The 17,062-nt window shown below is 42.3% G+C and overlaps 1 protein-coding gene across 1 annotated transcript in view; it reads left to right on the top strand.

Moving 5' to 3' along the window:
• LOC130308040 (protein FAM240B-like) overlaps positions 1-17,062 on the top strand; it is a 90,655-nt gene that overhangs the window by 46,648 nt on the left and 26,945 nt on the right. Inside the window, exon 2 of the mRNA XM_056552213.1 lies at positions 3,234-3,376. Coding sequence (XP_056408188.1) covers positions 3,237-3,376 — 140 coding nt within the window. The 5' untranslated portion in view covers positions 3,234-3,236. The remainder of the gene's footprint in view (positions 1-3,233; positions 3,377-17,062) is intronic.

Below are 17,062 nucleotides of genomic sequence, written 5' to 3'. Positions count from 1 at the left end.
GCAGTCACCGACAGCCAACGAGCATGCTGGGAGTTGTAGTTATGCAACCACCAGATGCACCACTACACTCCCAGCATGCACTTTAGCTGTGTGTGCAAGCTGGGAGTTGTAGTTATACAACAGCTGAAGGTACACTTTTCCATAGAAAAAATGTGCCTCCAGCTGATGAAAAACTATAAGTCCCAGCATGCCCGTAAGGGAATGCTGGATGTTGTGGTGGTCTGCCTCCTGCTGTTGCATAACTACAGCTCCCAGCATGCCCTTTTTGCATGCTGGGAGCTGTTGCTAAGCAACAGCAGGAGGCTGTCACTCATCTCTAACTGCTGATCCACGCCGCTTCAGGTCAGTCCCTCGCCGCCGCCGCTCCTGGGCTCTTTAAGGCCTCTTTTACATTTGCCCAGTGTCTGGCATCTTTTCCTTCTGGTTCTGTAAAAAATGCACTGGAGGGGAAACTGATGTTAGAACTGATCCTGTTCATTTGAATGGGACAGTTCACATTCATCCGGAGTCTCAGTTTGGACGCCGGATGATTGGACTCACCGAACCAACACCGGACAGGAGAATGCATCTTGCTGCATTCCCCTTTCCGGCATTCAGAAACACTAAACAGAAACATGCTAAACAGCTGATTACAACTGATGAACGTTGTCATCAGTTGTGGCATCAGTTGGGTCAAAAGTCAGGCTGAGTTTACATAAATAACATTTAAATTCAATGCATGTAAAAATTGAACTTTTATCCAGTGCCCTCTTTAGCCATCCATAATGTTGAGAGATTTGAGTGATGCCACCATAAAGTGTTACACCTACAGTGTTATACAGTGTCACCAACTTCAGCTGCTGTTTTGGGGTGTTTAATCTCTTGTTTTCTCCCCTTTATGCTCTGCTCAGAACAGATACAGTAATGACATAGATAAAAATATTCTCATCAAGTAGAAAGGTATCTTGCTTAAGCAAACACTAGAGCTTCGCTTTGAAATTTCCATATTCTATAGAAGTGTAAACAACATGTAAAATATGTTTAATTTAGAAAATTATTCTTCTGTACAAGTTCATGCTAAGAAGTTTTCTTATATTCCCCCCCTTTCATCAATATGATTTTCTGCCAAAATCAGTGCTAGATTGAAGTGTGTTGGCACACGCCATGTTCTGATAAACTACAATGGCAGAGCAAAATTTTGATGGTTCACGGATATAAATCACATTTACTTTTCTTCTTATTTTTCTCATAGAAGGATTAATGCGTAAGTTCAGCACTATTTGCATTACTATTTACATTCCAAATGTACTAGTTCCTATTAGGGCATATAGACATCATAGAAGTTCCCTGCTGAGAACCCCTATTTACCAGAACAGAGAGTGCCTTTGGGGTTTGGCCATCTAAGAATGTCATAGTTGACATGTGTTTCCATAACCACCATGACTGATGGACATTAGAAAAGCCAGACCTACACAGGTGATCTCTGTAAATGTAAGCCAATCTTTCTAAGCAAAATATTCACGTGCAATTTTCATTATTAAATTAATAAAATGAAGATGGTGACAGCACAGATCTAAAGAAGTAATAAAGAACATGAAAATTATCTATCCTTCGGTCCAATGAATTTGGGCTATGTGTACATTTTTTATGTATTTGATGTTAACCCCTCAAGGACGGACCCATTTTTTACCTCAATAACCAGGCTCTTTTTTTTTTTTTTTTTTGACATGTGTCCCTTTAAATGGTAATGGTAAGCAGGCAGACAGGAGGTCATGATCTGACCTCCTGCTGTCATAGCAACCAACCACGACCCGTGATCGTATCGCGGCGACGCTGTTGGTGAACAGGGTGAGCGCGTTCCCCCTGTCAACACCATAAATGCCATGATCAGGATTGATCATGGCATCTATGGAGTTAATGCTGCCGGGACTGGCACGATCGCGGCTCCAGCAGCTGCGGCGGGACTCCAGCTGTGATTGACAGCCGGGTCCCGACGCCGATCTCCTGCGCTGCCAGAAAGGACTAAACAACTTCCTAACATGGTTGAGTTAAGTATAAGCCTGATGAAGCCAGTACCATTTTTGTGACCACACTATATTAGAAAGTTGTAGTTAAGTCTTGTGGTTATAGTTTTATTGAAATGTTTCCTAACACCAGAATACCCCTTTAAATTGCTGGGGTATACCATCATTTTTTGATTGTTTGGGGTCTAACCTCTAGGACACCCACTAATTCTTAGAAGGTAAGGAGCCACGTCCTTCTGTAGAACTATATTCCCTTCAATGTCTTTTTTCTGCCCATTGGTTCCATGACCACAGGCTGCATAGAAAACAGCAGTGTGGCAACTTTAATGTCAGCGGTGCCATTGTGCATGGAAAACTAGTGTTATGGCCTCATTCTATATCACTGGGGTCCTAGAGGTCAAACCTCCACTAGTCATCAAGAGAAGGTATGCCATAGCAATATGGAAGAGAAGGTTGGCTTTTTTGACAAAAACAATGACACTGATCCTGTACAATATTGCATATACCATTAATAATACTTGTCTATCATTAACCCTTTAGAGATTAGCCAAATATTACAAAGTGTGAAGGTTTTCTCAATCCTTTAACTCTCATCACCGTTCTTCCAAATATTACACTTTACTATGTTTATCAGGTACTGTGTACCCCATGACACTTCATAAGTAATATGCATAGTTAGAACGGAATTTTATCTTATATAATTATATGACTGATGCAAGAAACCTACCAGAACATTTTGACATTGAAAACGATATGACTTTTTCCTGACAACACTGTAGACAAAAGGCAAACAAGAAGCATGTTCATTTCTTTTCATCTATCTTGTCTTTCTGTACTGAAAGCAAACACATTTATATGCAAAGCAGTAGATTTTCTTAAGAGTGTATAATTCAGAAAGCAGGTGGGGTTTGTAAGAAACCACCTGTGCAAGTAATGATGCAAGACTTCTCAAACAAACTAAGCTGAAATTGTACAAAGATAATGCCAGTCTTCTGCCTTCTGTTGCGTGAGATAAAATAATTCCAGGTTGCTCAGAGGAAGCAGAAAAATAAAACATTTCTCCTTTTTGGCTAGCTTATGTAACTTGTTATCCACAGCTGAAGAGCAGCGGCTAACAAATATATGTCTGCATATATACATTAGCCTATAAAAAAAAATTTAAAAAAATTAAGAAAGATGTTCTTGTGTCAATATAGAGATTTTCACCGTGGTGCACTTATGTCTTCACAGAATATGAACAACCAATATATACGTGTAGAGATTTTTGCCCTGGAAACTTGTGAACTTAAAAATGCTTGGGAAGAGAGAATTCAAAAACAAAACGAAGAGCGACAAATTGAAGCAGCTAGACAACAAAGGAGCGCTCTAAAACGGTAAGTGGTATATCACTGGGGGAGGGTATTATTACTGTCTAATTCCTACAAAGTACAAACTTAGACAGACAGTCTACAAAGGTGCTTCATTTCTCAAGGGGCGACACGCCTTCTTTACCATAAGAACTGTGAATTTATAGAACAGTCTACCTCAGGAACTGGTCACAGCAGGAACAGTTGAGAGCTTCAAAACAGGGTTAGATACATTTTTAGAACAATATAACATTAAAGGGGTATTCCAGGCCAAAACTTTTTTTTATATATCAACTGGCTCCGGAAAGTTAAACAGATTTGTAAATTACTTCTATTAAAAGATCTTAATCCTTCCAATAGTTAGTTGTTGAGTTGAGTTGTTGTTTTCTGTCCCGGGAGCTGTGCAGTTCCTATGGGGATATTCTCCCATCATGCACAGCTCCCGGGATGTGACATCATCATTGAGCAGTTAGACAGAAAACTTCAGAAGCTAATAACTATTGGAAGGATTAAGATTTTTTAATAGAAGTAATTTACAAATCTGTTTAACTTTCAGGAGCCAGTTGATATATATATATATATATATATATATATATATATATATATATATATATATATATATATATAAAAAGGTTTTGCCTGGAATACTCCTTTAATGTTATGCAGAAATATAAAATCACATCCCGTCCCCTTCATCCAACCATACCCCTTCCCTTCAATTCCTTGGTTGAACCTGATTGATGTATGTCTTTTTTCAACCATACAAACTATGTAACTATTTACAACAGTCATTCATGCTGTTTGAGTAACCTGGCATACCTGTAGACTGTCTAGTCTAATTTTACTCTGTTTAGTCTTAGTTTAGGGCAGTTTGGGAGATTTGCTCCATAGAGCTAGGCATATACAGTGGTCCCTCAAGTTACAATATTAATTGGTTCTGGGACAACCATTGTATGTTGAAACCATTATATGTTGAGACCAGAACTCTATGGAAACCTGGTAATTGGTTCTAAAGGCCCCAAATGTCATCCAAAAATAGGAAAAAGTGAGGATTAAAGAAAAATAAGTAGATAACTAATACAGATAAAGCAAATCCTTACGTATAAACGTAAGAAAGATCTGCTGGGAGCTGTAAATCACGGTCTATGTCAGTCTTTCCCAAGCAGGGAGCTTCCAGCTGTAGCAAAACTACAACTCCCAGCATGCCCGGACAGCCTTTGGCTGTCCGGGCATGCTGGAAGTTGTAGTTTTGCAACAGCTGGGGGCACCCTGCTTGGGAAACACTGGTCTATGTAGAGGACAGGAGCTTCTTTAGGGTCCTGTACAGTAGACAAAGTGTCCTAAAAATGTAACATGGAGTCGCCCTCACCTGGTGTCCAAAGGAGCAGGTAACCCTGGTACAGGTAAAGTGTACAGAACATGTAATACCACCCTGTACTGTAGGGGGTGCTACCAGACACCAGTCTACCAGACATACAGGTACCAGTCTACCAGACATACAGGTGCTTTACCAGTGAAATGTCCATTCTGATTGGTCGGTTCTTCCAGCTATTGATATGTTTTGCTGATCTGGACTGTCCATAGCATTGTATGTTGAGTCTGGTTTCAACTTACAATGGTCCAGAAAAGGCCATTGTATGTTGAAACTATTGTATGTTGAGGCCATTGTAAGTTGAGGGATCACTGTACTGTAATGGCAAAACAGAAGTCAGAATAAAATGTGTGTTGCCAGTTTGATAGTCCTGCAGTGGACCCCACTAGGTGGATGCTACAAGGGAAGTGTCTAATACTTAACCCTTATTCCTCCCTTATTGTTGTCAGTTTGAGCAGGTAACACCGGACTATATATTACTTGCAAAATAGAAGGAGTATACGTCAAAATCAACAAAAGATGTCTTCATATGCCAAAGAATCCCAACAAGCCAAAGGGGTTGGTTGGAGCAGAGTTAGCAGCACCACCACAATCCTAAGAGATACAAGACAAACCTCAGTTACACCATAGACTGGTATTGTCTGTATAGTATAAACATGATTATTGAACCGTTATCAGTAATCATTAAGGGCAAATATCCATATAGTCATTTAGGATCCCTTAACCTGAGGAGAAAATAAGAAACAGCATACCTCCTTGGACTACCTGCAAGAGAATGAAATACCTTATCAGCAATAATCTGCAGAACTTCCAGCTGCTGATTACTTAAAAGGGTAAGAAGAGGGGCCTCTATGTGGCTACTTACAGTCTTCCTTGTCCAGGCTAGAGGCATGGTGGAGGATGCAAACTAGCAGTGGCAGAGACTGTACACTATTGGCTACCCTGCACCCTTGTTTTTTTGTTTTCATATAGATGTATACTCCATCTATTTTCCAAGTTGTACAGAATATAGTCCGGTGTTACCTGCTCAAACTGGCAAGTCGTTGTTTTTTATTGGTGACGGCTTCCAGTTGTTTTTTTTTTTTTTAGGGAGTTATTAAACTGTAACAATAAAAGTTAACTATAAGGCACTTCACCTCGTACCCTGGTATAATTTATTCTAAAACAGCAGTCAGACACAATGAGACGGAAGTATAGCTTAAACAAAACTTCTCTTGCTTTAGTTTTTTCAGCCTCAAAGCTAAATATAGCCTTCAACTTCAGGCATAAAATGTAAAGAAAATCCTGCTCGTCCTGCTTGTGCTCAATAACAGAGTATTCCCTAACTATTAGCGTTGAGCATGAATATTCGTAATGCTAAATTTTGTAGCGAATATAGGCACTTTGTCACTTTGTGATTTTGCGAATATTTAGAATATAGTTCTATATATTCGCAATGTCGAATATTCGTTGATATTTTGTTTTGTTTTTTTCACATGCAAATTTTTATGTAAAATTCCCATGCAAATTTTTGCATGGAAAAAAAGTGAAGGAAAATAGCGAATATGCTAATTTCACGAACAAAGAACGAATAATCGTCAATATATTCGCTAAATATTGCGAATATGAATATGGCCAATGCCGCTCATCACTACTAACTAGGCATTCAATGTGTTGCTCACACAAGAATTAAAGGAAAACTGTCAGCCTTTTCACCCACACTAAATCCAGTCACTTACTTAAATATGTCAAGTAGGTCCTGAGATATTTCCCCCAGAAAATCCTCTGCTTGATTCAGTAAATTGTGCGCAGGGGGCGGGGCTTTGCAGCTCAATTTACATATCCATAGTCTGTGACTCCACTTCACGAGGATGTGGAGTAACAGACAATTAATATGTAAATTGAGTTATAGAAGCCACGCCCCCTGTGCACGATTTACTGAATTCAGCAGAGGATCTTCTGGGGGACATATTTTGGGACCTACTGGACATATTTAAGAAAGCAACCCCTCGTTGGACTCCTGTTCAACCACACTATAACCCAGTATATTGGGTTTAGTGTGAGTGAACAGGCTGACAGTTTTAATTTAAAGTGGAACTCCAGTACATAAATTCTTAGCCCTTATCCACAGAAAAGGGGATTAGTGTTTGATCGCTGAGGGTCTGCCCACAGGGACCCCTGCAATGTACTTTCCAGCATCCAGATTACTGTGGACCACTACATGAAGTGGTGACCAACACACACCCTCCATGTATCTCTATGAGAAAGCCTAAGATACATGAGCACTGTATCTCCAGTTCTCCCTTAGAGCTACATATTGGGAGCATGGTGTAATCTGTGCACAGAGCGGAGGTGCATGAGGAGAGCCAGTGTGCCAAGCAGAAGATCATAGGGGGTCCCAGCAGTCGGACTCCCCATGATCAGACCCTTATCTCCTATTCTGTGGACCGGAGTTCCCCCCCTCAGTATCTCTTAGAGGCTGCAAACTAAAAGGGGTACTCTGCCCCTAGACATCTTATCCCCTAACCAAAGAATCTCGGCTGCAGCACCCCAGACATCTGATGCACAGAGCGAACTTAGCTCTGGTGATGTGGGGCGGAGGCTCGTGGCGTCACAGTCACGCCCCACTCGTGACGTCATGGCCATGCCCCCTCAATGAAAGTCTATGGGAGGGGGCGTCATGCCCTCCCATACACTTAAATTGAGGGAATGTGGCCATAACATCATGAGCGGGGTAGGCCATGACGCCTCGAGCCTCCGGCGCTCCGGCGCTGCACCCGATGCTCTAAACGAACGCCAGGTGCAGCAGGGAGATTGCAGGGGTCTCTATCGGCAGGACCCCCTGATCAGACATCTTATACCCTATACTTTGGATAGGTGATAAGATGTCTAGGGGTGGAGTTAGCCTTTCAGGATTCAAACTCACAGCAGAGCTCCAGTGTTCTCACAGCCTTCCAGTGCACACATCTCACCCAGCTTTTTGTTTTTTTTTTATCAGAAATGCACTTATTAGAGGGAAAGAAGGAATCTTGCAAAAATATAAAAAAAATGTTGACTTCCATTTCTGTCTCTTTCTCACCAGCTATAAGTTGGCTTACTTTAGGCAAAATAGTACGCCAAAATAGTGGCACATTGTGTCATGCCACAATTAAGCCACACCCCTTTTCCCCTTAGGATTTCAGACATTTCCAACAGAATATTTGGGCAATTTCTACTGTAAACCACAGCCAATTCACACATTAATGCAATGCAATTATAGACAAAAAAAATCACAATTAGGCGACAGATAATAAATGACCAGTGTAACAAGGCAATATAGAAGTTGGGGAGAAGGCATATGCTGTTTTCAATACTTGACACTTTTTAACTTGCTTACAAAGAAATTATATGGCATACAATGCACTCAGAAAATATTTAGACTCTTTTACTTTTTCACATTTTGTTATGTTGCTGCCTCGTGCTACAATTAAAAAATATATACATTTTCCCAATTCATTCTACACTCGATATTCCATAATGAGAATGGAAAAACTGAATTTTATTAATCCTTGCAAATTTACTAAAAAAAAAAAAACTTACAGTTTTCATGGACATAAGTATTTTGACACTTTTTCTATGACACCTGAATTTTTTCCCTGGGGCATTCTGTTTCCCTAGATCATCTCTTAGATGTTTCTACACCTTGATCAGAGTCACTTGTGGTAAATTCAGTTGACTGGACAAGATATGTAAAGACACAGCACAGTTTCTGCCATGCCTCTGTATCCCTGAAGATGTGTCACATGCCACAAAACATGTAGGGGAGGCATAGTGTTACTGTTTTATATCAGCAATAAATCCACATGCTATTAGCGTCCTGCAGGCGCTTTTGGTTAGTTCTGACTCTCAGCTGAGAGCAGGTTAGTGTACTGGTGGAATTTAAATCCTATGTTTCTGGAATCATTATTTTATCACATATTCAAAAAAAAGTGAAGTTTTATAAATAACCTATATAGGGGTGGGCTAATAAGGAATCTTGTACCCAGGTATCCAGGAAAGTTTCTGGGGAAGACACAGATCTGGAGAGGGGTACAAAAAATTCTGCTTTACCAGAGGTTCTCAAAAGCACAATGGCCTCCAAAAGTCTTAAAAGGAAAATGATTGGAACAAACAAGACTATCCTTGGAGCTGGCCACCCACCAAACCAAGTTACCAGAGGAGAAGCACCTTTCTAAGAGAGGTGACCAAGAACCCAATAGTCACTCTGACTAAGCTCCAAAGATCATGTGTGCAAATAAGAGAAACTTCCAGAAGGTCAACCATCACCGCAGCACTTCACCAAAAAGAAGCCTCTCCTCAGCAAAAGACACATTTGTAGATTGCAAGAAAAGTACTGAAAAGAAATTCACATTGTCAGAAACCAAGATTGAACTATTTGGCCTCAATTCTAAGCTTCATGCCTGGAGAAAACAAGGCACTGCTTATCAGCCTGCCCATCATCCCTACAGTAAAACATAATGGTGGAAACACCATGCTGTGAGACTGTTTTTCAGCCGCCTTAATAAGGAGATTGGTCAGGGTTGAGGAAAAGTTAATTAAGCAAAGTGCAAAGATATACCTAATAAAAGCTTGATCCACAGTGCTCTGTCTTGCAGATTGTCTTCCAACAAGACAATGACCCTAAGCACACAGCCAAGCAGAAATGGGGCAAAGGGTAGGCTGGGTGAGAACCCACCTAGGACACAGCCACGTACCTCGCTTGTCAGTGGTGCAATTGCCGATAATTGCAAGAAGAAATCATGGCACTTGCAATGGATCCCTGATCTAAAGAGCAATACATTTATCTGCCAACGTTTCACTTGCAAGTGAGAGCTGACAACAGAACAAACGTACCCTCTCTCAACTCTGTTGCCATCCCTGTAGGCTGTGGGCTGTCTTGGGCCTGCAGTCTACAGAGTACCAGGAGCAGCACAGGACCTCTGCACCCTGCCCCCCCCCCCCCTCAGCTCAGGCACATGCACTATGACATCACTCATCACATGTGCACCCCCAGTCAGAACACCAGGTGAAGAACAGGCCCTGACAAAAATATAAAGGTTTTTTGTTGTGTTATTTTCTGGCCGGAGGGAGGCGACTACCTACTTCCAGGAGGGGCATCTTTATTTCTACTATGGGTCAAAAAATTTGATTTAAAATTGGGTGCAAATATTTCCATTTGCTTACATTTCATTTTGTATATTAGATGCCCTAATGTAAAGAAAGTCTGTCAAAGCCGAAGAGACAATTTTGCAACCACAAAAATAAGATTATTGACCTTTACTTGAATAGGAAATGACAATAGTTATAATTATATAGACTTGGAAGGAGCTGTGTAGGGTAGTAGTTGTACAATATGCTTCACTGCAGAAAGGAAAAGCACAAGTGCTCTATAAAGGTGGTGGTTGGTCAATGTGAGGGTCTTAGTTACTTAATACTCTATAAGCAGGTTCCATCAATGTTAACCCGTGTTTCATCTTTCGGTAGTAGCAACTACTGGTGTAGTGTCTGTCATGTGTGAAATATTTCTGAGAGGGCTGGATGCTTAAAATAAACATTACAGTCATGGTAATTAGGATAAAGCACGGACCCTGCTTAACACATTCTATGAATATCAGGATGCAAATTGAATCTCATCCTGCTAAGCCTTATTTTGAAGTGGGATATGATATTCCATAGATAACATTAATGAGACAAAAGACCTGGTGAGATCACTGGATAGTTATTATACCCTTGTGTATCATCTTAAACATGTAAGTCTGAGAGCAAATGATCAAAGACACTCAGTTACAGTGGCGTATGCTAAAGTGAGAACAGTGCTTCCCCCAGAGGGAATACAAACCTCTCAGGCTACGGTAAAACTCTTCTCATTGACAGATGGGTCCAGAAGTATCTGGACGGTGACACAGTTCATATCTTTTAGCCTCCGTACACCACCACAATGGATATGGTACAAAGCCATCAATATGTGATCGAAGCATTGACCTTCAGAATAATTTACCAGATCTAACAAAAATATTAAATTAACTAGTTCCTCCATTTTTAATAGATCAAAAGTAATTGGGGAAATTAACGTAAGTATAAATACAAGCATTATTTTTGATACCTGGAATACTTTACAGTCAAGGAGGGGGATATTCAAAAACTGGCTAGTTCTAATTTAGAATAGTCTTGGCTAGTCTAAGATTGCAACAGATTTTTAACAGTGTATTAAGTTGTTTGAAAGTCTTGCACATCTTAGGTTGTATTGTTAAAGGGGTAGTCCAGGAAAAAACTGGCTCCAAAAGTAAAGTAAATTACTTCTAAATTAAAAATCTTAATCCTTCCAGTAGTTATCAGCTGCTGAAGTTGAGTTGTCCTTTTCTTTCTGACAACAGTGATCTCTGCTGACACCTCTGTTTGTCTTAGGGACTGTCTGAAGCATTAGAGGTTTGCTATGGGCATATGCTCCTACTCTGGACAGTTCCTGAAACACGCAGAGGTGTCAGCAGAGAGCAATGTTGTCAGACAGAACAACTCACCTTCAGCAGCTGACAACTACTGGAAGGATTAAGATTTTTTTAATAGAAGTAATTTACAAATCGGTTTAACTTTCTGAAGCTAGTTGATATAAAAAAAAAAAAAAAAAAAGGTTTTCCTGGCATACCCCTTTAACACCTTTTTAAAAGAATTTGGACACATGGGGCAAACAATTTAAACACAACATTTTTTTAATCAATTGAACAAAAAAACAAGGAAAATTCGGTTTTGAATATTCCCCCCGAATGTCTGTCTGAAACCAATAGACATTGCCGATTCTAACAGTTTCCTTCCTTGGGATGATATGCCAGGCCTTTACTACCTCACCTTTAGCTGCTGCTTGCTTTTAGGTCTTTCTGCTTTTGTGTTCAGCAAGTAAAAAGCATGCTCAGTCAGGTTACTAGAACATACTGTATATACCAGGAGAGAAAGCACGACCCTATATCAGAACAATCACACATTAATTATCATAACTTTGGTTATATAATGAGGTGCAGGGGCAGCGCTGGAAACCCAAGGCCCTGATGCAAAAAATTGCCCTGGCCCTCCTAATATAACACTGCTACACACTGTACCTTCTGAATATGCCCCCATATAGCATCAGGCCCCATACTGTCCCTATAAAGAATATGTGGGAGCAGTATAGGGGCCTAACACTTTATCGGGCAGTATAGGGGCTTACTACTATATGATATATAGTTCCCATACTGGTTAAAGTAAATTTTAGGAACAACAACAAAATGAATAACATGTATATGAGACATCAGAAGATAACCACCAGAGGCCACAACAAATATGAAATTTATAGATAATGGAGTAGATTTATCAAATCCTGTGCAGAGGAAGAGTGGTGCTGTTGCCCACAGATACCAATCAAATTACTTCTTTTATTTTTCAGAGGCCTTTTAAAAAATTAAAAAATGCGATCTGATTGGTTGCTATGAGCAACGACTCCACTTTCCCTCTGCACATGATTTCATAAATCTCCCCCATTATCTATAAATATAAGATTAGGGTATAATATTTATGCATATTTGCCGCATTGATTATGCAGCACATATGCATGAATATTTGGTGGCACATCAGGGTTAATATGCACAGTGTGTCACAGTATAGGGTAATATGCACAGTGTGCCACAGTATAGGGTAATATGCACAGTGTGCCACAGTATAGGGTAATATGCACAGTGTGCCACAGTATAGGGTAATATGCACAGTGTGTCACAGTATAGGGTAATATGCACAGTGTGCCACAGTATAGGGTAATATGCACAGTGTGCCACAGTATAGGGTAATATGCACAGTGTGCCACAGTATAGGGTAATATGCACAGTGTGCCACAGTATAGGGTAATATGCACAGTGTGCCACAGTATAGGGTAATATGCACAGTGTGCCACAGTATAGGGTAATATGCACAGTGTGCCACAGTATAGGGTAATATGCACAGTGTGCCACAGTATAGGGTAATATGCACAGTGTGTCACAGTATAGGGTAATATGCACAGTGTGCCACAGTATAGGGTAATATGCACAGTGTGCCACAGTATAGGGTAATATGCACAGTGTGTCACAGTATAGGGTAATATGCACAGTGTGCCACAGTATAGGGTAATATGCACAGTGTGCCACAGTATAGGGTAATATGCACAGTGTGTCACAGTATAGGGTAATATGCACAGTGTGCCACAGTATAGGGTAATATGCACAGTGTGCCACAGTATAGGGTAATATGCACAGTGTGCCACAGTATAGGGTAATATGCACAGTGTGTCACAGTATAGGGTAATATGCACAGTGTGCCACAGTATAGGGTAATATGCACAGTGTGTCACAGTATAGGGTAATATGCACAGTGTGCCACAGTATAGGGTAATATGCACAGTGTGCCACAGTATAGGGTAATATGCACAGTGTGCCACAGTATAGGGTAATATGCACAGTGTGCCACAGTATAGGGTAATATGCACAGTGTGCCACAGTATAGGGTAATATGCACAGTGTGTCACAGTATAGGGTAATATGCACAGTGTGCCACAGTATAGGGTAATATGCACAGTGTGCCACAATATAGGGTAATATGCACAGTGTGCCACAGTATAGGGTAATATGCACAGTGTGCCACAGTATAGGGTAATATGCACAGTGTGTACTAGTACTGTGATGTCACTGTGCGATAGCAGAGGGCGGGGGATAGCAGGGAATGGCAGGGGCCAGACACAGTATTCATACTTTTTATTTTGTAACCTGACAGCCTGTGGTAATCTTCTGTCCTTCTGCTGCTGGGCAGGGCTGAGCAGGCAGCCCATGATCGCTGAGTATGTGGCAGTGTTTCCCAACAAATGTGCCTATGGCTGTCTTGGCATGCTGGGAGTGGTAGTTTTGCGACAGCTGGAGGCACCCTGGTTGCAAAACACTGCTGTATGGACTCACTGAGCAGCTAACAATCAGGGCGCAGGCCCCAAATGCTTTAATCTAGCGACCCCCTGGCCTTCAGACATGTTTCATCCAGACAGTTATCACTTTTTTGGGCACTAAAAGTGGAATCAGTGAATATTACATGGGATTAGCTTGTTCTTACCTAAATTTTCAGAGATTTACAATTTTGGTGCGAAAAAAACCCAAAAGTGGCACAGAAATTAATTCTTACATATTTTTAAAGCAGCACAAGTGACCTTTGAATATGTGAGGAGAAAAAAATATGTAATTGATATTTTTCAAATGTGTTTTTTTTTTCTTCTTCAACAGCTATACTTGTGCTGCATAAGCATAACTAGTATAATTAAATCAGTATCAGTGGTACAACAGGGGACCTATTCAAATTTCTGTTACAGCAATATCAATCACATTTAGTTTTTTCCTGACATTTTCAAAGGTCCCTAGTGCTGCTTTGAAAATACGCACATTTTTGTGCCACTTTAGTTTTTTTATGCCAAAATTAGGCACCAAATTGTACATCCTGGAACATTCTGGCAGGAACAAGCTAATCTCATGTGATATTCACTGACTCCACTATTAGTGACCAGACAAGCAACAACTGGTATGAAACTTGTCAACAGAAAAATAGATATAGGTGTGGTGTCTACAGTGTGAATGATGTAATGCACAGTTTGTGATGCCAGAGTAACTTTAACCACGTTCCAAGGTTTAGACAGTTCTCCTGGGCCCATCACTGGGGACAATAATGACTACAAATACAGGGTTACATACGTAGGAATGATGGAAATATCCTTTCCAGTGCAGATCAGAAAAGGGGAGATGCAAAGTAACCCTTGGGAGCCTTTTGCCTTGCTGGGACTTGTAGTTGCTTTTGCTTGACTGTATTATGATTGCTGCAGACTTTAAACTTTAGCTTAAGACTTGTAACAACCCATGCTGACTTTAGATTGACTAAAGAATATTCCCCCAGAGCTTCTTGTTTATCATTAACCTTCTTAGCGGTTATCCCGAGCGTGACTCGGGGTTAATTTTCCCTACCAGGAGCGGTAACCCCGAATCACGCTCTGGGTAGAATTTTGGCATTGCGAGGGATCATTGCGGCATTGTGGGGTATCACTGCGGCGTTGCAGGGTATCATTTCGGCATTGCGGGGTATCATTGCAGGGTTGCAGGGTAGAGTTGCGAGCGGAGCCCACTGACCTACCACCTGCGATGATGTTCAGTGATGTTCTCCTCCATGATCAGCGGTGTTCTCCGCTGTGATCAGCCTGACTTCCTGGTTCCGTTCTCTGCGAGCAGCAGCGGCGCATGTGAGCAGAACTGGGCGGGAAATTCAAAAATGTAAACATACGCACTCATTGATACATTGTAATCTAAGGGGATTACACTGTATTACTGTCACGATTCGGCTGGCAGGAGGTGGATCCTCTGTGCCAGAGAGGGATTGGCGTGGACCGTGCTAGTGGACCGGTTCTAAGTTACTACTGGTATTCACCAGAGCCCGCCGCAAAGCGGGATGGTCTTGCAGCGGCGGTAGTAACCAGGTCGTATCCACTAGCAACGGCTCAACCTCTCTGACTGCTGAAGATAGGCGCGGTACAAGGGAGTAGACAAGAGCAAGGTCGGACGTAGCAGAAGGTCGGGGCAGGCAGCAAGGATCGTAGTCAGGGGCAACGGCAGGAGGTCTGGAACACAGGCTAGGAACACACTAGGAAACGCTTTCACTGGCACAATGGCAACAAGATCCGGCGAGGGAGTGCAGGGGAAGTGAGGTATACATAGGGAGTGCACAGGTGAACACACTAATTAGAACCACTGCGCCAATCAGTGGCGCAGTGGCCCTTTAAATCGCAGAGACCCGGCGCGCGCGCGCGCCCTAGGGAGCGAGGCCGCGCGCCGGGACAGGACCGACGGAGAGCGAGTCAGGTACGGGAGCCGGGGTGCGCATCGCGAGCGGGCGCCACCCGCATCGCGAATCGCATCCCGGCTGGAGGCGGTATCGCAGCGCACCCGGTCAGTGGATCTGACCGGGGCGCTGCAGTAGCGAGGATGTGGCGAGCGCTCCGGGGAGGAGCGGGGACCCGGAGCGCTCGGCGTAACAGTACCCCCCCCCTTGGGTCTCCCCCTCTTCTTGGAGCCTGAGAACCTGAGGACCAGACTTTTGTCTAGGATGTTGTCCTCAGGTTCCCAGGATCTCTCTTCAGGACCACAGCCCTCCCAATCGACCAAGAAATTTTTTTTTCCTCTGACCGTCTTGGAGGCCAGTATCTCCTTTACGGAGAAAATGTCAGAGGTACCGGAAACAGGAGTGGGAGAAACAAGTTTGGGAGAGAAACGGTTGATGATGAGTGGTTTAAGAAGAGAGACATGAAAGGCATTAGGAATACGAAGAGAAGGAGGAAGAAGAAGTTTGTAAGAGACAGGATTAATTTGGCACAAGATTTTGAAAGGACCAAGATAGCGTGGTCCCAGTTTGTAGCTGGGGACACGGAAGCGGACATATTTAGCGGAGAGCCATACCTTGTCTCCGGGAGAAAAAATGGGGGGAGCTCTTCTTTTCTTATCGGCAAACTTTTTCATGCGAGATGAAGCCTGTAAAAGAGAATTTTGGGTCTCTTTCCATATGGTGGAAAGATCACGAGTCACTTCATCCACAGCGGGCAAACCAGAGGGCAAGGGAGTAGGGAGGGGGGGAAGAGGGTGACGGCCGTACACCACGAAAAATGGGGATTTAGAAGAAGATTCAGAGACTCTGAAGTTGTACGAGAATTCGGCCCATGGTAGAAGATCTGCCCAGTCATCCTGGCGGGAGGAAACAAAATGCCGTAAATAGTCACCCAGGACCTGGTTAACTCTTTCTACTTGCCCATTGGATTGAGGATGATAAGCAGAAGAGAAGTTTAATTTAATCTTGAGTTGTTTACAGAGAGCCCTCCAGAATTTTGACACGAATTGGACGCCTCTATCCGAGACGATCTGCGTGGGCAAACCGTGAAGACGAAAAATGTGTACAAAAAATTGTTTTGCCAACTGAGGCGCTGAAGGAAGACCAGGAAGAGGAATAAAATGTGCCATCTTGGAAAATCGATCAACGACCACCCAAACAACAGTGTTGCCACGGGATGGGGGTAAGTCTGTAATAAAGTCCATACCAATCAGAGACCAAGGCTGTTCGGGGACAGGCAGAGGATGAAGGAGACCAGCAGGCTTCTGGCGAGGAGTCTTATCCCGGGCACAGACAATACAGGCCCGCACAAAATCAACAACATCCGTCTCCAGAGTCGGCCACCAATAGAAGCGAGAGATGAGTTGCAAAGACTTTTTGATGCCCGCATGGCCAGCGAGGTGGGAGGAGTGACCCCATTTGAGAATCCCGAGACGTTGGCGTGG

Source organism: Hyla sarda, chromosome 1, assembly GCF_029499605.1.
Source record: "Hyla sarda isolate aHylSar1 chromosome 1, aHylSar1.hap1, whole genome shotgun sequence".
NCBI classification, from domain to species: domain Eukaryota; kingdom Metazoa; phylum Chordata; class Amphibia; order Anura; family Hylidae; genus Hyla; species Hyla sarda.
Note: the sequence above shows the minus strand (reverse complement) of the source record. Positions and strands in the feature narration are given on the sequence as shown.